The sequence below is a fragment of the Pelodiscus sinensis genome, chromosome 11, assembly GCF_049634645.1.
Source record: "Pelodiscus sinensis isolate JC-2024 chromosome 11, ASM4963464v1, whole genome shotgun sequence".
Lineage (NCBI taxonomy): Eukaryota > Metazoa > Chordata > Testudines > Trionychidae > Pelodiscus > Pelodiscus sinensis.
Window position 1 is genome coordinate 39,477,576 of NC_134721.1, and position 22,657 is coordinate 39,500,232.

The 22,657-nt window shown below is 43.1% G+C and overlaps 1 protein-coding gene across 2 annotated transcripts in view; it reads right to left on the minus strand.

Moving 5' to 3' along the window:
* Nucleotides 1-22,657, minus strand: part of IPPK (inositol-pentakisphosphate 2-kinase) — a 91,211-nt gene that overhangs the window by 17,889 nt on the left and 50,665 nt on the right. For both annotated transcript variants that reach the window (XM_075939712.1, XM_075939711.1), the window contains 6 exons: nucleotides 16,180-16,246; nucleotides 6,240-6,361; nucleotides 4,807-4,896; nucleotides 3,998-4,056; nucleotides 2,802-2,874; nucleotides 1,037-1,316 (listed from right to left, as the gene is read on the minus strand). In XM_075939712.1, the coding sequence (XP_075795827.1) occupies nucleotides 1,037-1,316; nucleotides 2,802-2,874; nucleotides 3,998-4,056; nucleotides 4,807-4,896; nucleotides 6,240-6,361; nucleotides 16,180-16,246 (691 nt within the window). The remainder of the gene's footprint in view (nucleotides 1-1,036; nucleotides 1,317-2,801; nucleotides 2,875-3,997; nucleotides 4,057-4,806; nucleotides 4,897-6,239; nucleotides 6,362-16,179; nucleotides 16,247-22,657) is intronic.

Genomic DNA, 22,657 nt, shown 5'->3' on the forward strand with positions numbered 1-22,657 from the left:
CACCACTTAAAGGAGAATCAGATTTTCTTTTTTGCATGACAAAATGTTCAAAGGGAGAAAAAAGACAAATCAACAAAAATCTTCATCACACATTTCCAAGCTCTGTCCTACAATATTGTAGATATTCAAAGCCACAGGGGAAGTTCAGCACCCATCTCCTCTTTGTGTCTTTGAAAATATTCCCCAGAAGACTCAGACTCTGATTTACACGCCAATCTCTAGCACATCAAGTCATGTAGTATGCTAGATTTGGTGCATCTGTTATTCACTGTAGAAAAACTGTACATTGACTTTAAAAAAAATACATGCTTTTTCAAGCAATTTAGTTCAGGGGATTAATATAAAGAAAAATCTAAGTCAAAACAGTAATATGGGTAAGTAAGACAGTCTCTGAAATGTTAGGATCAAGTGCATCTACTAAAAGTCAATTACTGTTTAGATATGGTTCCGTGATCACACAGAGCTATGCTACAGAAATTGTGTCCCAACAAGCAGCAATGTCATACAGACCAGCTGAACTTTGCAAGACTAGAGTAGTGAGGAAGTTCTGCCCCATCCCAAATCACAATTTCTCTCTCACCCTTTTTCCTCTTAAATGCTCATCTCATGCCAAAAAAACCCAAAGTTAATCCAAACTAAACTAATTTAAAATAGCAACTAGCCTACAGACAAAGGCAAGCTACTCTACAGTGTTTTCAGACATGCTATGGTGATCAATTGGAGCATTTTTTTCCCCAGTTTTCTCCATGACAGCTTCCAAATGCTTTCACCGATGAGAGGAGTTTCATCAGGATTAGATGCAATATTAACAAGTATTAATTCTCATGTAAATTCAGCCAAAATCAAACAGTGAATGTGACAACTTTAGAGCAACAGCTATTCAGCCCACTTTCTTGTGTTTAAACAAGTAAAGCTCGCAGTCTCGTTTCTTCAACTCTCACCCTAAGTAACAAATAAAAAATAGTTACCTGAATCAGTGTATTATGTATCCTGGATTGTACTAGAATATATTTAATTACTGTAAAATAATTCTTACCATTTCTTACCAGCTCCTTTCTGAAAGCACTTGCTTCACAGTAGTTCCTTCCTTGAGAAATAGGAAGTGTCTTCATGTTACCTGCCCAGCAGGCATCAGTACTAGTAAGTAGAGTCATTGTTATTACATGGATTAGTTCTTTAATAATCGTCCTTGTACAATGTGGTCCACTGACCATCCCATTTGCAGGAAAGAAGAATGGTTTTAAGTGACGAGCAAGTTCATTCCAGTCAGAGAGAGAGTCCTGATCATCCTTACAGCCATAAATTAGTTCACCATTCTGTAATTGGGTAAAGAAACAGTTATTCATTTCAGAAAGTCCAATATGCCTATGAACTCAGTAAGTATAAGATTTAACAATGGAAGAGGCATGATTCAGTGAATATAAGGAGAGTCTGATCATGTAACAAAGATGCTGGTTAAAAGTGTACATCTCACAAGAATGAATTAAAATGATTGAACAACTGCACCAATTAGACCCTTGTTTATCCTTGGTCACAAATGCAATACTGCACATTGGTATAAGTTGTCTCAAAAGGTTCTCAGATATTAGTCAAGGCACAATTGCTGAACCAACTTTCCAGAAAGAAAATGTACTGGACATGTAAAGTTTAAAAATAGGAAAGTTTTAAATTATTCAAACCCTAAATATAAGATACACAGAACACTCTTCCCCCAATAAAGTCACCTAGGTTTAACCGTAAACCATAAGTAGACTATTAGACTTTTTTCTGTTTTGTTTAAGGTGCTGACAAAAAAACTACATTGACTTTAACAAACTTTGGATCAGACCCAGAACAATTTAGGTAGAGTGGCACTAAGGGGTTTCATTCCCACCATTACCACTACTTTTAAAAATCAAAATACCAACAATTCAATACAGCTGAAATCATTCAGTTGCAGTAGTATCTTAGATTGGAGAGCTACTTTGTTTTTCATAGGAAATGTCTAAGACACAGGGAGAGAGCTTGTTTTCTAGAATTAACACACATACACATGATCTCAGTCTACAGCAGTGTTTCCCAATTTTATTTGGCCACAGAACCCCTAGAGTTGCCTTTAAAAAAAAAAAAAAAAAAAAAAAAAAAAAAGAAGCCCGTGCTGCGTTTTGTTAAGCAAAAAAAAAAAAAAAACCCTTGCCATGGTTCTGGCTCTTAAACAGGGGCCAGGGGAGTGCCAGATCTTCGCGGAATCCTTCCTTTTGCTTCGCGGATTCCCAGGGTTCCCCGGAGCACTAATTGGGAAACACTGGTCTACAAGTAGTGTTCATGTTATTGCTATATGTTCTTACTGCATCAGTTGCGGGCAATGAAGTAACATTTTACTTCCTCTAAGGAGAAGAAATGTGCCTATGCTCTTAAGTAAATGGTGTACAACATATTCCACATGGGTTTTGAAACTACATGCAAAAATATACCCTTCAATGAGCACTCAACACTGCAACATTTTGAAAAAACACCTTATATTAAAAGAAAACCCCAATTATTTATGCTGTAGTTATGGTATTATTATGCTGCAATACAGGCCCATCAGTCTCATTATGTCTTAAAGACTTTTGCCAACAAAAGTTAAGAGGGTTACTGATTCAGCTTTTATAATTTCAAATCTATATACATCTTTCCCATATTGTAATTAGAAAGTGGGAATGGGGAAAATCCGCAGCTAAATATCAAGTAGGGGTTTGAATATTCAGATATTAAGTTAAACAGTCACAATAACTTACAAGACAGTATAACAACATGCAAGCAATTACAGCCAATCTTACCTTAAATATTTTTAAATTGTTCTGTGCCTCCTGTAATAAGCTTCTCAAGGCAAAGTGCATTCTCTGTTTATTTCTAGAGAAAAAAAACATGTAATATTTTAACAACTTGCTCTTCTCATTATTTTACTCTTACAATAGCACTGGTATGCCAAAAAGCCAACCATATGCCTTCACTCACACTGAATATTTCCTAAACATATCATTATTCTAGGTCAGTGTTTCCCAAACTTTTCAGCATCACGCCCCCCCCTTCTGATTTTTGAAAAACCCCCACCCCCAAAAAAAACTTAAGGAAAAAAAAAGGAACTAAGCAGGGCAGCAAAACTTGATGGGGGGGGGGGAACTGGGTCGCCTCGCACCCTCCCCTGGAATTTCTTCATGCACCCCCCAGGGGGCATGCTCCCCAGTTTGAGAACCCATGTTCTAGAAGAAGCTAGTGTAAAGAAAGATGCTGTAAGAGAAACTGAGGCAGTCCATGGTATTTTGCTAAGACCCCCTATTCAGCCCTAAAGTCTGAGACAGGCCTGTAAACCTAACAGAACAGGCTGTTAGCAGGAGTTAGAATGACCCTGGGAACGGCACGGTCACCCTGGCAACCACATTCCAAGGGACCGCACCAGATAAGAGACAGATTGGTACCAAAACAACCTTGCTAATGTAGTAAGTGTGATATGCTTTCATTGTTTTGCTTTAATCCTAGACAATGGGCCCATAAACCCATGGATCACATCAGCATGAGGCTCCATCAGCTTCTTCATAGACGCATCATAACTCAATTAGACAAAGTTGCCATTAAATTGTCTGTTTTGTTTATGTTGGCTTACTTAACTTGTTAAGGACAACCACCTGTATAAGATAAGGTGTTTTGCTGATGATGGGCTGAGATGCCATGTAACTTACTTTTAGCTTATGGCTTCCAACAATGCCATAAGAGAGCAAACAAATCTGAATAATATCCAAGTTCTGCAAAGTCATGTTTTGTAATCGAGATCACATACAATAATTAAAAGTAACTGCGTCAAATTCTGGGACGTGGAAAAACAAAGATGTAGGACTAGCACAAATATTGTTGCTATACATTACAAAATATTTGTCAGCACTCATTCCCCATAACTTAAGATAAGAATTTAGCCTAATTTAAGGCAACTACCTAGACAGACGATCAGCAAGCTGCAATTCAAGTAATATTTTCTTACCCTGAGAAGAGATCCAGGGGACAGTATTTGCTCAATCGCTTCCATTTTCCATTTGCTACCTGTTGTAAACACATATTGCTATGACTATTCACTTGTGGTTGCTCTCAGTCAGTACAATAATGGGTTTATGAAACACACATTAGTTTTGTCTTAAGGAGCCTCCAAATATTTAAACCCTGTTGACTTACTATTTCTGCTACCTTATTTTCATATTTATTTATACTCCACTGAAAATCAGTTAGATTCCATGACAACGCTAACAGGGCGAATCTCACATATTAAGAGTAATGCTCTTTCTGGGCACAAACTGTACTGTTAGTTCGTGATGCACATAATAGTGGTCAAGTAAACGATTTCAGTGTTGTTTCACACTGTGGCAGAAATATGTTTTATTGGAACAACTCTGGCTGGAGAGAGAGAGAGAGAAAAACTTTCAAGATAACACAGAGCTCTTCAGACAGCAGCGGATATTACATGACTTCCTGGACCAGGTTTAATAAGAAGTACTTGAAACTTCATTTGTCAGTCTGGTAAACTGACGTGTTAACTGAAACTGTCAAAGCTGAGATTACTATTACACTTGTTTGTCTTCAAATTCCCGAAAGTTTCTACATCTCCAGCTATACATTCATACTCCCACTCATGCTCACACCCAGCAACTAAGTGACATAAATACCTGCCTCTTTAAACACCTCAGGGAAATAAGCAACACATGCACATATTTCAACAGGCAGAATACTGGTTGCATGTTTACCATAAAAGTGCATTATCAGGAAGAGAAAAAGCAGGCTGAATATTGAAGGCTTTACCTTTAGATGCTGATGCATGCAATAACGACACACCTTGTGCTTAATCTCCTGCGAAACATGGCTAGAGAAAGGGATGAAGCCACATTTCGGCTGCAAAAAATAAACATTTAAAATGCTTTTTAATCGTTTTATTTACAAGTACTTTTATATATATTATACAGATTTCATTCCTTTCCCTCATATAGCTAATCAAAGGACTTTAAAGAGAGAGCAGGCAATATCTACTAACAAGGTTTCATGATAATTTTTCTCCCTCTATTATTGAGGGAAAGGCAGGATGACTATAGAGCTCCTCAGCTGGGAGCCAGGAGCTATTTGCAGTGCTCCAGAAGCTCAGGGAGGGCAAAAGAGGAGATCCTGAGCATGGGCCTGGCTTTTCCCCATGATTACTCCAGCCTGGGAGAACCCACAGGGATGCTGGACCACAGATAACATTGGTAGGGACATGAATGTGTGTGTAATCATTTACACAATCAACCCATGAGCCTGGGCTCATCAGTTAATCCTAACAGTTACATGCAGCTCCCCATCCCCACCCTTTGCATCTGGTGGAGAGTAGGGAGGGTGAAAGCTGGTGAATGTAGGGAGCCGGCTTTAAGCTAGCTCCCCATGCACACCAGCTCCCATGGAGCCACCTGCCCCCTAGCTCTGCTGTCTCCGACAGAGGCAGCAGCATGAGGGGGAGTAAGGGCAAGTAGGAGCCAGCACATATGGGGAGCTGGCTTTTAAATCTGCGCCCCCCATGTGCTGGCTCCTGCCTGCCCTCCCTCCCCTTCCCACCCCACGCATGTGAACATGTAACAGTTGCAATTTCAATTTCTACTGGTGATGTCCATTGGCCAGGACAAGGGAACTGTGGCCAAATGGGAGATAAGGGAGCAGTGCCAGCAAAGAGAAGAAGTGTGCAGAGCCATACACCCCCCATCCCCAAGGGCTTTTTGGCCTCTTCTGGGAGCAGAGTTAGGTCGGGGCAGGCAGAAAGCCTACCTTAGCCCCAGTTTACCAACCAGGAACCACCAATGGCATGCGCCATTTTTGGCATAATGGAAAAAAAAACATTTTCTTCCTTTGCAAGTTACTTCATAGTAACTTTTTGAGCTGCATAGTGCTGCAAAACTACAAGCCTTTATGGCAAAGTATATCCAGTTACATGCACCTTTTACTAGGGGAAACGTCATCCTTAAAAAGCACTGGATACTAAATATAACCTTTACTCATTTTTGAAAGACAAATGCATCTCAGAAATGTGGCCCTGTAGTTCCATAAGGAATTACTTTCACATTTGTTTAAAAGATTTCACACTTGTGAAGCTAGCATTTACACATGGCAAAGATTATTGTGATACCTAGTACAAGCACAATTTTGTATATACTTTTAAAAATAAAAAATGAACACAGAAGGAGCAATTTTTTCCCCATATTTAACAAATTCACCTTGATCTCTACACAAAGGATTGGTCGATGTTCCACAAAATGATAGGTCTGGAGCCTGGTGAGGTTAGGAAGGCACATAGCATAGCCACTAAGTGTGTCCAACTCTTTATCACAGCGAGACTCTGGGGAAGGAAAAAACACGGAAAAGTAAGTTTGTATACATGTTTATTTTACACTGCAGAAAAGGGGGACCATCAAGATAGATAAATGTAGGATACAACCAATGTTTGCCATTCATTTAAAAGTAAACACAAAGGGCTTGTCTCCACTACACAGAGGATCAATGCTGCAACAACCGATCCACCAGTCATCAATTTATCATGTCTGCTTAGATACAATAAATCTATCTTTGAGCACATTCCCATTGATGCCGGTACTCTACCAGGACAAAAAGATAAGTCAGCATAGATGGGAGAGCAGCCCCCACCAACCTCATCACATACAAAATGCTGCAGCAAAAACATCAACTTCAGCTATACTATCTGTGTAACTAAAGTCATGTAAATTAGATTGGTGGCAGGGGACAGTGTAGACAAGGCCAAAGACAACTGTCCTCTCAGTCGAATTCAAGGCATCAGGCATCGTGATTTATTTTAATCACATTGAATAAAGCCTCTGTTGGAAGTGATGTAGGAAGAGACAGGGACTATTTTCTTATCAGATTCATGAGGACATGTATGCGGTTAGGTCTTATTTCAGTGTGGGATGGTAACTTTGGACACAATCCTACTCTCTCCTAGCATATGACCAACTGAACCTATCACCAGCATCAGTGGTTTTATTCAGTGGTATATGTAAACCTCTTAGGGTTTACATATACAAAAAAAGAGGGTACCAGGTGGATTTGGAACAAATTTAGTTAAATTGGTGCAAAATCCTCATGCAGAAACAACTTAAACCTATTTAACTCTTGCTTAAATCACGTGAGCTTGCACTGAATTAAAACTAAACCAATATATGTGAGGATTAAACCATTTTATGTAAGTCTACATAACAGACTTGCACCAGCTTATCTAGGATGATTTCCAAAATCAATTTCGTTCAAATGGGCACCTTTTCCAACATAATCCAGACTTCATGCTGATGGTCTGTAGTATGGTTTCTGAATGTCTTTGGTAACTAATGTGTTGACACAAACTGACAACCTATTATAATCCATGTTTATAATAGACCTTTCAAATACAATTACAAGGCACAGCACAGCACAGCACAGCACAAAGCAGCCTTCAAGTGTTTAAAAATCTCTTGGCTGCTCACCAAATGCAGCATTCCTTCTAGTGTATAGTGATCAATAGAAAACAGGGTTTGAACAGCTGAATTTTCCTGTGTGTTGGATATCTCTACATTTTCTTAACAGACATATTCTGCAATACTTAATTATTGAAGAATCTAACAGGATGACGTATCATAACAGAACAGGTATAGCTGAGTGGTTTGAGCATTAGCCTGCTAAACACAGGGTTACAAGTTCAATCCTTGAAGGGACCATTTAGGCAAGTCTGTCAGGGATGGTACTTGGTCCCACTGCGAGGTCATGGAACTGGACTCAATGAACTTCCAATCCTATGAGATAGGTATATCTCCATATATTAACAAGAAAGGACATATTTGGAGGGAACACTACTCAAGAAAAAAGGGACAAAACACTTATACCAACATTCATAACAGAATATAACTGCACTCAGAACTTATCAGCATCCATCTCATTTAGCTTTAAAAGTCATCACAGATTACATGGAAATGAAAACCTGTTCCTTCCTAAATTGCCTAATATTATTTTAGTAGTGTCACAATATTCATTCCTCAACACCACCCTTTCAGAGACACCTCTGAAGTGAAACTACATACAAATGTTTTCCAAAATGAAAATGGCCATATCTTAATAAGGCACTCCATAGTTTCTGTTCAGAAATGTGTCTAGTTCCTGTGTGAGGGCTATTCTGGGAGGCATGACGACAGGCCCAGAACATAGTTTACTTACACAAAGTGTAATGGAATTTTAACTAACCAGCCTCCTAGACCATCACTTCTCATCCACCCCAGATGCTCACTCCAGCTAATGCACCCTCATAGGCCCCTGGGACTCTGGCCCTTTATGTCTCTCAGAGCTAAATAACTACTGGAGAAGGGAAAACATTGCAGTTATGGGCTCAGGCCTGCCTTTATACAGACAGCAGAAATTCCAGAAAAAGAAAAATGGACTAAGAGGGAAATTAGACAGGATTTTACCACATGAGAAGAGCTGCCTATCATCAGAAAGTGAGGTTCAGTGCATGACCAGTAGCTAGTATCCAAGACACAAGGATGGTTTCTTTGTTATATATATGTATATGGAATCCAGTTTCTTCCTTAATTGTCTCTGAGGGTATAGATAAAAAAATTGCTTTAGGGGGCTAATCAGTCAGGGAGACAAAAAAAGCAGCGCGCTGTTCCAGAACCACTCAAGTTATCACAGAGGCTGATGAAATGTTGTTACTTCCACCAAACCTAACTGCACTTTGAGACTAATAAGTATACAGTTGCCATGTAATTCCTCAGGCTTTTTTATACTGTGTTCACCATCAAAGACTGAGCATCTAGTGGAAGAAGAAATCGAAATGGAGCAGTTCAAAATTAAATCACTGTCAATGAAATATCATCCGTTGTACTACCACCTTTTTTGCATCTTCACAGGAGGTAGAAACTAGTAGTAGAACTCAGAGACAGGGCAAAGATATTTTAACAACTGTCGACTGCTGTTAGAGTGGTCAAAATCTCTCTTCACAAGGCTGCCTCCCCAACTAACATCAGTTGAGGTGGATTAGTAAACCAGTGGGAATAAAAATCAACAACTCTACAATTTTTTTAAATGTTACATCTCCTATTTTAAAAAAAGTTACAATTAAATCTCATAACAAACATGCTAAACCTATGTTTACAGTCTCATAAAAATGAATTATTGGCTCTAGTCTGTCCAGCCTAACTGGGCTTTCAGGTTTTGTTCCTTAGGAAGCTGAAAGTCATACATGTAAAGAAAGACATAGGCTGGATAGGACTGTTTAATTCTGTACTTACTAAGGGGCTTCACCCTCTGCTCGCTATCCTTGCCTACTCCCTCCCTCTCTGGCTGCTTTCGCTTCTCTGATAGAGAATGTACACAATGATCTAGTAATAATACATGCCTGTGTGACAACAGAAGATGGGGTTGCATCTCTTTCAGAAACAACTACATCAGGAGATGCCCACAGAAGAGAAAAGAAGTGGCCATGAAAACTAATACATTTTTGTTCATAGTTTAACTGTTATATGTGCAGTTTTGTCCCAGATAATTCTGCAAATATGGCAAAGAAGATACTTAAAAGAAATGGAAGGATACCCCTTAATAATATATGTCTACAGTATCTATTTAATGCATATTTTATCCAAAGACTTAAGTACGTCTTCTCCAGGAAGAAAAGGATATGTTGAAGTCACAGAATACTTCTATAACAACAACTATTTGCCTTAGCTTCACTGAACTAACTTTCCTTCAAGATCTTCAGTGGAACTCTGTAATTGGTGGTATTGAACAATTTATTAAAAATTGGCCCATTCTCATAAAACTTAGTGAAGAAAGGCACCATTAAATAGATAGATGTATCTCATCCAAAGTATCTAACATTGGATTAGAGAGGAATATAGAGGATATGCTCAGTATTGAAAACTATTATCCATTGCCTTAAACTTCAGAGAAATTGTTGCTGCGTTACTAATGCTGTCAAAATCCAGCAATGCACCAACTGAATGCACAGGCATTTCAAGAGACAGTGAAGAAAGAAATGCTTCACTAAAAAGTTAAACTGTGGGCAATAAAGCAGCAAATGGAGCAAGGACTAACTCCACCTTGTTTTCTTGTGAACATTCTCGACCCCCGATATAAAGGTAGATCCCTAACTTCTGAAAATGCTGCTGCCGCCATGGTGTGGGCATCTCAAAATCACTCCTCAGTGATGCTGGTTATAATAAGTTTCAGGGCTAGAGCAAAACCATATCATTAGTAAATGTTTACTGATGATTTCTGAACAAAGCCAATCCCCTGAATTGGTGGGAATCATTCACCAGGCACTTTGAAACAGAATTTCTTCAATTGCTAAGCCAACTTTTCACAGTAATAGCTTCCTCTGCCGGTATGTTTGGTATTATTCACTCAAAGTTAAAAAAAAACAACCAAAAAAACAGAAAAAACTCTTATTTCTCTTTCACTTTATGAATTGAAATGACTATGGGAGAGGGGAAGACGAGAGAGAGTTGTAGAAGTTGTAAGGATACCATACAGTGAGGACTTGTTAATCTTGCCTGTGGGAAGCCCTGGATTTCTATCCTCCCTTCCCATCCTCCCCCTAATCCCATGGGGCTGGAGCACAAGGAGAGCGAGAGGTGTCTCAGTTGGGGGCTACATCAGTGAGGGTTGGGTGTTTTTTTGGCTTTGGGGGCGGGGGGGTTAGATTTTGCTTCTAACCTTTGTGTGGCTCCCAACTGATAACTGATTTTTCTGTGGGCCAGTAGCCTCCCTACCCAAAAACAAGTTCCCCCCCTCCCCCCCCGTCAAAGACAAACAATATTAAAACCTTTTGTTTTGGACATAAATTGATTTTACTTTATTTAAAATGAATTTTGGTAAACTAACATGATAAGTTGAAGTGCTTAATCTGTCTGTTTCGTTTTGTTAATATTTCCTTTCTTACTAGTTATATACACTCATGTTATAGCTGCTGTGGCAAAGTCCTTGCCCAGGCCCCTTGCCTTGGGAACTCCTCTTGATTCACAAATCAACGGGATCCCCTTTCTGGTGCAGTCTCCCGTGCCTTTCATTGTCAGTGCCAATTTCCGACCACCTTCTATTTAGAGAGCTTTGATTCACAGCAAACTCAGCCAGACTCTCCTCCTGTCTGGGGAGTGCGTGCACATGCACGCACACACACAGGCTCCTCGATTCTCCCATTCACTTCCCACTTCGTCAGATGCATGGCAAAATTAAATTAGTACTTAAATTAGTATTTAAAGTATTGAGAGAAGTGAAGACATTCTGTCATCATAGGTGGTTGGCCAGTGATCCATAAAAATGTTTGCGTTGAGCAGAGTGGGCTGGGGGCTCAAAAGTTTGATAGCCACTGTGTTAGATTAAGGTGAGTTATTCCACCTTGGGGAACTCAGATACTGTAGACTCCTAAAGCAGAGTGAAGATGCGGTCTCTGCTCTGTGGAGTTAGCGACAACATTCAGAGGAAGATACTCCCTAAGTATCTCATAAAAGAGAAATACAGTACAGGTAGTCCCCGAGTTACGCAGATCCGACTTATGTCGGATCCGCAGCTACGAACGGGGATTTTCTCGCTCCGGAGGACTCAAGCGGCGGGACGCCTGGTCCCGCCGCCCGCCTCCTCCGGGGCGAGAAAAGCTGCTCCCCATCTCCCTGGTCTGCTGCGGGAGCCAGTAGACCAGGGAGACGGGGAGCAAAGCGGCGGAGGACCCGGGGTCAGACCCACGGCCGCCTCCTGATCAGCTGGAAGCGTCGCGGGTCGGGCCGGGCGCAGACCAGGGAGACGCTGAGCAAAGCCGCGCAGGACCCGGCCCGACCCGCGGCGCTTCCAGCTGATCTGGAAGCGGCCGCGGGTCCGGCCCCGGGTCCTGCGCCGCTTTGCTCAGCGTCTCCCTGGTCTGCTGGGGGGGGGGGCAGCTAGTGCCCCCCCCCCCCAGCAGACCAGGGAGATGTGGAGCAAAGCCCGGGGCCTGTGGTAGAGCAGGTGGGGCGCTGCCGGTTGGTCCCGCAGCACCGCTCCTTGGTGCTACTGGACCAACCCGGCAGCACCCGAGCTGCTCAGCCCCAGGAGTCCTGATTCAGCCACTGCTGATCAGTTTCAGCAGTGGCTGAATCAGGACGCCTGGGGCAGAGCAGCTGGGGTGCTGCTGGGTTGGTCCAGTAGCGCCGAGGAGCGGCCGCGCTACTGGAGCAACCCAGCAGCACCCGAGCTGCTCTACCCCAGGCGTACCCAAGTTAGCCGCTGCTGAAACTGACCAGCGGCTGACTACAGGAAGCCCGAGGCAGAGTTGCTCTGCCCCAGGCTTCCTGGAATCAGCTGCTGATCAGTTTCAGCAGCAGCTGACTTGGGGATGCCTGGGGTTCTTAAGTTGAATCTGTATGTAAGTCAGAACTGGTGTCCAGATTCAGCGGCTGAATCTGGATGCCAGTTCCGACTTACATACAGATTCAACTTAAGAACAAACCTACAGTCCCTATCTTGTACGTAACCCGGGGACTGCCTGTATTACATTTAGAGAATCTGTGGCTAGATGACCTGTTTTAGATCAGATTAGGGCTACAAAAGAGAGAAGGAGATGGACTAAAATGCTTGATCTTATCAATGTAAGAAAGTAGGGCTCTGGAGATATGCAGAATGTGCCATTTCTTCCCCCCTTGCATAGTGTGGATTTTTGGACACAAGACAGAGGAAGACTGACTGGGATGAGGTGAAATTTTGCAACCACCTTATGGTGGAACATGAAACGTAATGGCAGCATAACTGTCTCCCTCTGCAATAGCTCTGACAGGCGTAATTATCCTCAATCAGTAAAGAGAATCACTGTGGCTCTGGATGTCATCTTGAGGTCCAAGAAGAAGGGGGAAATCCATGGAATGGCAGATAGAGGCCTTAACAGACTGCAGCAGAAATGCCTCTGGCATCAAACCCAGGCTCATGCCTTTTCTGAAGTTAATCCTGAGCATTTGGTGGTGAAAAGATATATTGTAGGAATCCCCCATTAACAGAATATTGGTGCTATGATGGACTTTTGCAGTAACCACTAGTGGGGACTACTAAATCCTTGCTGAAGAAGTATGCCAGACTGTTGCTGAATCCCAGAAGGCGCAGAGCCTACAGGATTATTCTATGTAGATGAAAGCACATCAATAGCTTGATTGCCTCCTGGCATAAGGATGATGAACCAACTCCGCACTGCTTGTCTATGCGGTTCATTGCGGGTGTATAGTCAATGTCTACACCATGCACCATGAACCAACTCCTCGCTGCTTGTCTATGTGGTTCATTGCAGACGTACTATCAGTATCTACACCATGAAGTTCCATAGGATGGTTAGGAGTGCCACACAAGCAAATATTGTGGGCCTGAACTCCAGAATGTTTATGTGGGAATTTAAGATACCTGAGATCAGGTGGAATCCCCATTAGTGTTTCCTGTAAGCTGAGCACTTGGGAGGCCATTCAGGAGAGATTCAAATGCCACCCAACTAATTAACAGCGTGCTCACAGCCAACAGTATGTGTTCTTACTTGTGGTGCACATCCATACATGCCTCAGGGCATATAACAAAATTTATTCTGCATATAGATAGAAAAATTGAGAGGGAACATTGGCCCCCACCCAGTTCCTAAAACAACCATGAAGAAGTGTCATTGTCAGAGAATCAAATTTTCTTTCAGGCTTTCTTCAGGTATAGCCAACAACTAGTCTCCTGCTTGATTTGGGACTGTGACCCTCTTGTTCCTATGGTGTTAGGACCTCAGCTGAAGTTATAGGAGCCATAAGTGAAGATGGCTACGCAGAATCACAACATATACACCAATATGCAACCTAAGTTCTGGATAAGCAAGTACCATCTTAATTGGACTTGACTCTAGGTAATTTATTATCCACTGATCTGGAACACATCCTCTGGGAGACAAACTGTTGCCAGTTGAGTGCTGATCATAGGCTCCTGTGAACTAGGAATGTTAGGAAGAAAGTAATTAGATAATCGTGTAGTCCATTATATAGTCAATAAGGCAGGAAGCTTCAGTCCTGGCTCGTGCCAGGTCCAAGAGCTACCACCTGCTGTGGTTCTGCAGTTTAAATGGCCTTGAACAAGAGCTGCTCCAACAACAGCCCCTGGACCTCTCTATGGACAGGGCTGCTGCTGTGAACAGAGGCTAGTCCAGCAGCAGCTCCTGTCCACAGGGGCCCCAGCTCTCTGCTGGGATCCCCTACAGACAGAGATTGCTTTGAAGCAGCTTCCCCTACACCACTGCCTGTGCTACTGCCTCTGATAGAGGCAGCAGTGCGGGGGCGGGAGGGGAGGGGGCAGGCAGCATCACAGAGACAGTGCTGGGGGGGGGGGGGGGAAATCAACTTTTAACCTGCCCTTGCTGCCTCTAAAAATTCTGGTTATCTGAGGAAGGGTGGGAGCTGTACAGGGCCTACGGGGGCGGGGAGGCCTCGGAAGCCATGTGGGGGCCAGGATGTGGCCTGCTAGGAGGGGCCACAAGCCCCCAGGGGGGCGGAATGCGGCCTGGTAAGGGGGGGGTAGATGCCGAGGGGCGGGAGACAGAGATGGCAGGGGGCGGGAGCCACCGGGAGGGGGGGGGGGGGAGAGGAGGCCTGGCCTGACAGGGAAGCCAGCCTGCCGAAGGAGCCAGAAGCCATAGGGGAAACGGAGATGCCCCCTCTCCCAGTTACGTGCTACACGTTCATCTGAGGTGAGGCCCGGCACTTAAAAGGTCAATTTCCTTTTTTTTTTTTCCCCCCCGCTTTTGCTTTTCCTGGCATCAGAAATTTGCTGGTTTCTACAGTTTTCTGGACGCTTATGTTCCAGGTAGTGGAGGTTTTACTGTACTTCACTGTTAAAAACAAAACTGCTATGCCAACTTGAACTTGACCTCATCAAGCAGTCATACAACCATAAATTCAAGACAGTATCACATGCTAAGAAGAATAAATATCAATCAGTGCAAGGATGGGAATTCTGCAGAAAATTCTGAGAGCTCTGGATTGGGGGGGCAATCCTAGAAATGAGAAGGTTTGGTCACATCTTGGCTAAATTCCAGTTCTAATAACTAATGCAGCCTACCATCATTTTTCCTATAGTGTCAGTTAAATTATTCATTTCCCAGACTAGTTAATACTATCGTGTAGTATTACTGATACTGTTCAACTGTGCTGTGTATTCCACTCCCCGTGATGGATCCATTTCAGCAACATGATACACAGAGTCCTGTCCTTAAACGTGTCAAGTCATTTCTGTTCTTTTGGATTGCAGGCACCATGAAGTAGAATGTTTTATCTTAGGGTACGTCTAGACTACAGGCTTTTGTCGACAGAAGTTTTGTCGACAGTATCTGTCGACAAAACTTCTGTCGACAAAGAGCGTCTAGACACATTCAGTTCTGTCGACAAAGCAAGCTGCTTTGTCGACAAAACCCTGTAGTCTAGATATAACCCTACATGCAATAACACCTTCTGTCGACAGAACTCTGTCGACAAAAGGTGTTATGCCTCGTAAAATGAGGTTTACCAGCGTCGACAAAACTGCTGAGTTCTGTTGACGTTATGTCGACAGAACTCAGCGGTAGTGTAGACGCAGGTATAGTTTTGTCGACAAAAGTCCACTTTTGTTGACAAAACTCTGTAGTCTAGACACACCCTTATATAGACTTTAGGCCATATCTTTCCCCAGAGGACTGCAAAAACCATTTATTTATTCAACTAACCACCCAAGAGCCGAAGAGAGATCAGTGGGAAGTGAGATTTTTTTTAATTTTCCGCTGTAGGGACTGGACTACCACAGATTAATTTTCTAGGAAAAATCTACTATATCACCGTAAAAACAATATCTGTGACTAGGGCTTACCAAGTGGCAGTGAGCCCTGCTCACCAGCCGCGCGGTTCTGCGAGCTGCGCACACACAGATCACGCGGCGCCAGCTGTGCCGAATTGTAATCTACTCACCACGGGCAAGTAGATTACATGATTTGTGGAGCCTTGTCTATGACTTAGTTTTCATGCGGACCACAGCCTATCCACAGCAATGAGTACAGGATATTGTAACTGATCAAAAAAAATCAACGGAGTTTAGAAGTCACATTTTTCTTGTGCAATCTAACGGAACATTTTAGAGATGAATACAAGAATATTAGAGCAATGGGATCCTTACCTGGCCTCTCAGACTGGATCTTTAAACAAAGCTGTTTTACAAAGTCCAAAGGTAGCTGAACAACTTCCTAAAACAAAAATATTTAACATTTTAACACAAGTCTTTTTAAAAAGAAATATTTTCAAAGAAAATGTTTTACAAAAGATACCCAGTCAAAATTGTATGCATCAACAAACTGGGTTAAAAATGTTACACAAAAAGTCAACTGAGCAGCAGTGAAAACAAGCTTTTTTTGGGGGGGGGAGGGGAGAGGGTGTTGAGAGTTGTGTGTGTAATTCAGTCCTATAAAACAGTGCATATTTCATCTAATGCTGAATGTCTCAGGGGATCCCATATGCAATACCATACCTGGCATAAAACATTGAAATAGCCCTTCACCAGTTTGTCAGTTTTGTGCAACTACAGGATTATGATGCATTTTCTGAAAGTAACAAATCCATTTTTCCTGGTACTCTATACTTACACAAAATCTTTGCCATTTTATATCTTGGACAATCTTAAAATAAAAAAGTCGTATAAAAAATGGAAACTAGAACAAAGTACAAAGGATGAATAAAATAACACAAGTGTGTACGAGCAAAATTACAAAGGTGAAGGCACAAAACTGGACCGGAGGGAAAACTGGGTTTGCTTAGTTTGGAAAAAAGACGACTGAGTGGGGACATGATCGCATATTTCAAGTATCTAAAAGGGTTCAGATTCAAAGAGGGAGAAAAATTGGCATCTTTAACATCCGATGGCAGGACAGAACAAAGGGCTTAAATTGCAGCGAAGGAGGTTTAGGCTGCACATTAGGAAAAACTTCCTGTCAGGGTGGTTAAACACTAGAATAAGTTGCCTAGGGATATTTAAGAGCAGGCTAGATAAATATCTATCAGGGATAGAGATGTAAAATCTTGTTTAATTGGTTAACTTGTTAAACATCATGTTTAACCTGTTAACTGAATAGAAGGGACACCGGGCAGGGGGTCATTCTAGCCCTACCGGGCTAAAGCAGACCCCCAACCCATCGAGCAGCCCCTGTCTATGGGGTATGCGAGCTTGTCAAGAACAGAGACTGCCATAGATGCCAGAATAGCCCCAGCCTGCTAGGTGCCTAGGGACACCACCAGTGTACTAAACTGCAGGCAGCACAGCTTCACAGGTGATTAATCAGCCCTGCCCAGTCAGTTAGCTCCATGCACAGAGCCCATGCACAGGTGATTAATCTGACTAGGTGGGGCTGATTAATTACCTGTGAATCTGCGCTGCCAAGCATTTTAGCAGGAAATACTAGTCATCATGGACTAGGATTTAAAAGGGTGTCATAAGGAGGAGGGAGAAAACTTGTTTATCTTGGCCTCTGAGGATAAGACAAGAAGCAATGGGCTTAAAGCAGGCATGTCCAAAGTCCGGCCCGCGGGCCAATTGCGGCCCGTGTTCTGATTTAATATGGCCCCCGCTTCCTCCCCCTCTCCTGGCTCCCCGGCGCTCTTTTGAACTGGCGCGCCCAGCGCGCCGCTTCCAGCCGCCGCCGCCGCCGCCCATGGCCTCCGCAGTCCTAGAGCCTGCCCTGTAGGGCACGTCTGCAGCCCCGCTCCCCCGCTCGGCTGCGGGTTCGCCCTGCCCCTGGGCCGCCGTGAGGCCGGCGTGCCCTGCGCTCTCCGCCCACCTCCGACCCTGCGGGCCCTCCGCCTTGGGGCTGAGAGTGCGGGGACGGCCCTCACACATGTTCACTTCTTCAAATCTGGCCCTCTTTGAAAAAAGTTTGGACACCCCTGGCTTAAAGTGTAGCAAGGGAGGTTTAGGTTGGACATCAGGAAAAAGTTCCTAACTGTCAAGGTGGTCAAACACTGGAATAAATTGCCCAGGGAGGTTGTGGAATCCCCATCTCTGGAGATATTTAAGAGTAGGTTAGATAAATGTCTATCAGGGATGGTCTAGACAGTATTTGGTCCTGCCATGAGGGCAGGGGACTGGACTCAATGACTTCGAGGTCCCTTCCAGTCCTAGTATTCTATGGACAGAGACTACTCCTGACACCACAGCAGCTCCTATCTGCGGGGGCCCTCTGTGGAACTGGAGTAGCCCCCGGCTTGTAGCATGCAGGGATCTGCTTCAGCCCCCACCAATTACCGGTTAACTAAAACCAGTGAGCATCACCTATTAAGGGTCATTCTTACCTGTTAACTGGCTAACTGGTTAACCTTCCACATCCCTAATCAGAGATGATCTAGATCAGTGTTTCTCAACCAGTGGTACGAGTACCCTTAGGGGTACTTGAGAGAAGTCTGGGGGGGTATGTCAACACAACTGAAATTTGGAAAAAACTGAATTTGTGTTTTACATTTTACAGTGCTTTATTATTTTTATATTTTTTAAACACAAATTTCATCGCCTGCCCGGCTACGATTAAGTTGTTTAAACAAATGTGTTGCAATGGTAGAAAAAAAAGTGTGTGTGTCTGAAACCTGTAGGTACTGGGGTTACCTATAATTTTTATTTTTAAAAAGGGGTACTTTATATATATATAAAAAAAAGTTAAGAAACACTGATCTAGATTGGCTGGGCAAGGGACTAGACTTGATAACCTCTCAAGGTCCTTTCCAGTTCTAGTATTCTCTGACTCAAGGATTTAACACAGCAACCAAACAGAGCCCAAGAATTCCTAGACTGTAGTGCAGGGATGGGCAATAATTTTTGGTGGGGGAGGGGCTACTCCAAGATTTTGGAAAGTGATCAAGGGCCGCACTATTCTGTGGAGGAGATACAGGGTCTAGGATGGAGGTTGGGTACAGAAGGGCACGCGGGGTAAGGGACTGGAGTGCAGGAGACAGTGTGAGGTCTCAAAGAGAGTTTACATGAAGGAGGGGTTTGTGACCTGGGTCAGGAGATTGGGTTTTAGGATCAGAGAGGGAGTATGAGTGTAGGATAGGATTCTGGTCTGGGGGAAGGGTGTAGGAGGGGATACAGAGCCCAGGAGGGAGTTGTGACCTGGGGAAGGGGGATGCAAAGGGTTTGGATGGTGACCTGGGGGAGGAAGTTGGAGTGCAGGAGGGGCAGGGGTGCCAGAGGTAGGCTTTGCCTGAGAAGCACTTATCTAAATGTCTCCTGGCCCGCAACACCCTCAAGGCAGGCTGGTTCCCTGCTTGCTGCAGCCCCAGACCACTGAAAACTGCAGCCTGTTCCCTCCATGTGGCTGTCAGCTCCGGGAGGGGGAAGAGGCTTGTGGTGCCCCCATCCCCAAGCCAATCTCTCAGCTCCTATTGGCTGGTTGTTTCCAGCCAACAGGAGCTGAGGATTGGGCTGTGAGGTCACACAAAGCCTTCCTCTTCCTACACAGCAGAGAGCCGCATGGACCGCATTTTATGCTGTGGCAGCTGCATCCCTGAGGGTCCCAGGCAGGGTGGTCCAGATCTGGCCCTTGGGCCATATTTTGCCCAGCCCTGCTGTAGTGTAACTAGATCTGATCTTACTTCTGGCAACAACTCAGTTATCAAAGGATTGGAATAAGGAGGTTAATGGACTACAAGTTTTAAAATATCAGGCTCTTCCAGGCGAAGCTCATCAGCCAGAAAGAGCATAAAATGAAGCCAGACATTTTGAAGGTTAACCACCCAAGAAAGAGTGGGAAGCACTAGAGGACAGAGACCCTCTCCTCCAGCAACCAAGGAAACAAGCTGGATAGCTCATGCTTCCAAAAAAAGGTTTGAAGTCAAAGGCGATCAATTAAATAATGATTCATAATTGTATTACCTCAGTTACAATAAAAATAATTGTCTCTCTCACCTTGTGCTACCCTAATGCTCTAACATGCGTGGCTATAATCTGGAGGTTGTGTATTATATCATAATGTAATAGTATTATCTTCTTCAAATGGTTGAGTTAAAACTGCGTACAGTCCATTTGAATTGTAAGTCCACATAAAGTTTCAAATATACCATTTCCCTTAATTTGGCAGCTTAGATTTAGAGTTTACTACATTTTATCACTACTCTTCCTCAGTTTAAAAAAAAAAAAGAGACTAGGTTATATTAAGAAATAGACCTGGGGAATGGGCAGAGTTTAATACAGTATTTTGACATTTATCTGAAATGTTACTAGTGTTCAAATGTCCAGGGGCGGATATAGGGCAGGGCGAGCGGGGCGGCTGCCCCGGGCCCCGCACTTCAAGAAGCCCCGTGGCGCCACCGCACATGCGCTGTGGCAAAAGGGGGCCCTGTGAAATTGTGCTGCCCTGGGCCCCGCGAAATGGTCATCTGCCCCTGCAAATGTCAACCTCCATTATGAAGTTGATTTAGCTAGGTGTAGTATAAGAGAAGACAACAGCTTTTAGTCTGTTGTGGCTTAGCTGTGTTACATGTTTTAGATTTTTTTGTTTTAATGTTCAATAGATATATTCCAAATATGCTTTTTTTTAATTAAACCCAAGATTTTGCTGCAGTATAAAGGGTAAAACTAGTGCCCTATTTACAACACACGTTCCACTAAGTTGTTATATTACAAAAATGAGCCTCATATACCCAAGAGACACCAAGAAAACAGATAGTTCTAGGTTCCTCCTATATTTTATCTGTCAGCCTAAAGCTGCCAGTGGAACAAAAATGATGCTTAAAGCCAATTTTTTCCTAAATTTATAACAATATAAAACAGATAAAAGTCGACAATGCCGAAGTTGGATAATTAAAGAAATTCCACCCTAAAAAGACTGCAGGTCTGTCCCTTTGAAAGAATGCCCCTCAGTCGAGGTAATATCCGTCTCCCCACCCCTCCCAAACCATGCCCTCCTTACACAGAAGTGATACCTTAGGTCAGGGCTACTGAACACGTGGCCTGTGGCCCATGGCCCATTTGTTTGTGGCCTGCAGTGCGGTTTGGGTTTATGTTTACGCAGGGCTCAACACACGGCCCGCAGGTGGGAGCAAAACAAAAACGTTGTCAATGTAATGGGTCTTCTGTTGATATGTGTTTTAGCAGTTAAAGTCCTAAACAGTCATTGCTCATTAAAATGCTGTCATATGGGTGGAAATTGAGTAAATACTGCATTTTATTAATACCAGCAGAACTGACTTAAATGGGGCCCGTGTGTTGTATAGTTTTGTCTTAATCTTTGTATTCATGCCTGTCAGTGTGAAAGAAGCTATTTGCATATATATCTGCATGTATCTGCAACCACACTTAAGTTGAGGCGCTCTGCATGTGCTGCACGTATCATTGTGGCCCTCAGGGCTTCCAAAGTTGAGTAGCCCTGCCTTAGGTGATTTAACTGAAGAATCAGGTCTTGAAGTAATTTTATCATATTCTTTGCCATCTTAGTATTTTTATGGTCCCAGTCACTGCAGTATCTAAGCACTTTGCAAAAGGTAATACATTTATCCTTATTACATGTTGTAACATGGGAAGTACAATCCACATTTTACAGATGCAAAACTGAGATACAGCAAGATTAAGCAAATTGCTTAAAATCACTAAGGAAATCTGCAGCAAATTCTCAAATTATCCTTTATCTCCTGCATCCCAGTCAAGTATTAGCCACAGCACAAACCTATCTCATCTAACCTCCCCTTTCCTCCAATCCCCCCCCCCACATCTAATACACTTACCCAAGAACTTCTAAGCAATTTTAGATTTTTTTAATCAATTTACCAAAAATGTTTTTATCTTGCCCCACTCTCAGATATGATATAGATTTTCTAATCACAAAAGTTGTGTCAAAGTCCAGAAAGCATTTTGTTTACCTATGTACCAGTAACAGACTAGCAGCATAGAAATGGGAGCTCTCTCCCTTCAGAATTGGACATACAGCATTCACTTATAGCTCCAGAAGGTGCTGAGAGACTTTTAAAGTGTATCGTGTGTCTATAAAGGATATTTAATAACTGTATAGGTTTTAAATTGGTCCTTCTAAGCTTTGCATTTTCAGGCTTGTGGTAATTAAGAGTTTATATGCAGTACAAAAAAAAGTGGTCTCAGTAAAATAGTGAAGCTGCAACTACTAAAATATTTGTGAAATAGTTTCCTCATGCTCCCAGGCCCAGATTTTCCCCAAAATGGTTTTCTGCACTGTTCAGCCCTCTCCTGAGAAGTACAGTTATGAGAGGGCCGTAGCCCCTGTAAGAAGTTGAGGTACAACAGTTTGCTACTTCAACCAAAGCAGTTAAGTTTAAATAATGAGTGTTCTCTCTAATTTTTTCACCCTAAGCAGAATGAATTTTCTTAGGTGTACCAGTGTGGAGGTGAAGTGCAACATATCACCTTCATATTGGTGTATGAAAGAAAATTCATGTGACACGACTGCAGCCAAGGTGTTCTGAGTGCCGAAGGAGGCTTCGGGCTGGGGCAGAGGGTTAGGGAGCAGGAATGTGAGGGCTGCAAGTAGGGGTGCACGCTCTAGGGTGAAGCTGGGGTTGAGAGGCTCAGGGCTAAGGGAAAGGATTGGGGTACAAGGGCTCTGGCTGGAGATGTAGGCTCTGGGGTAGTGCTGGGGACAAACAGAGCA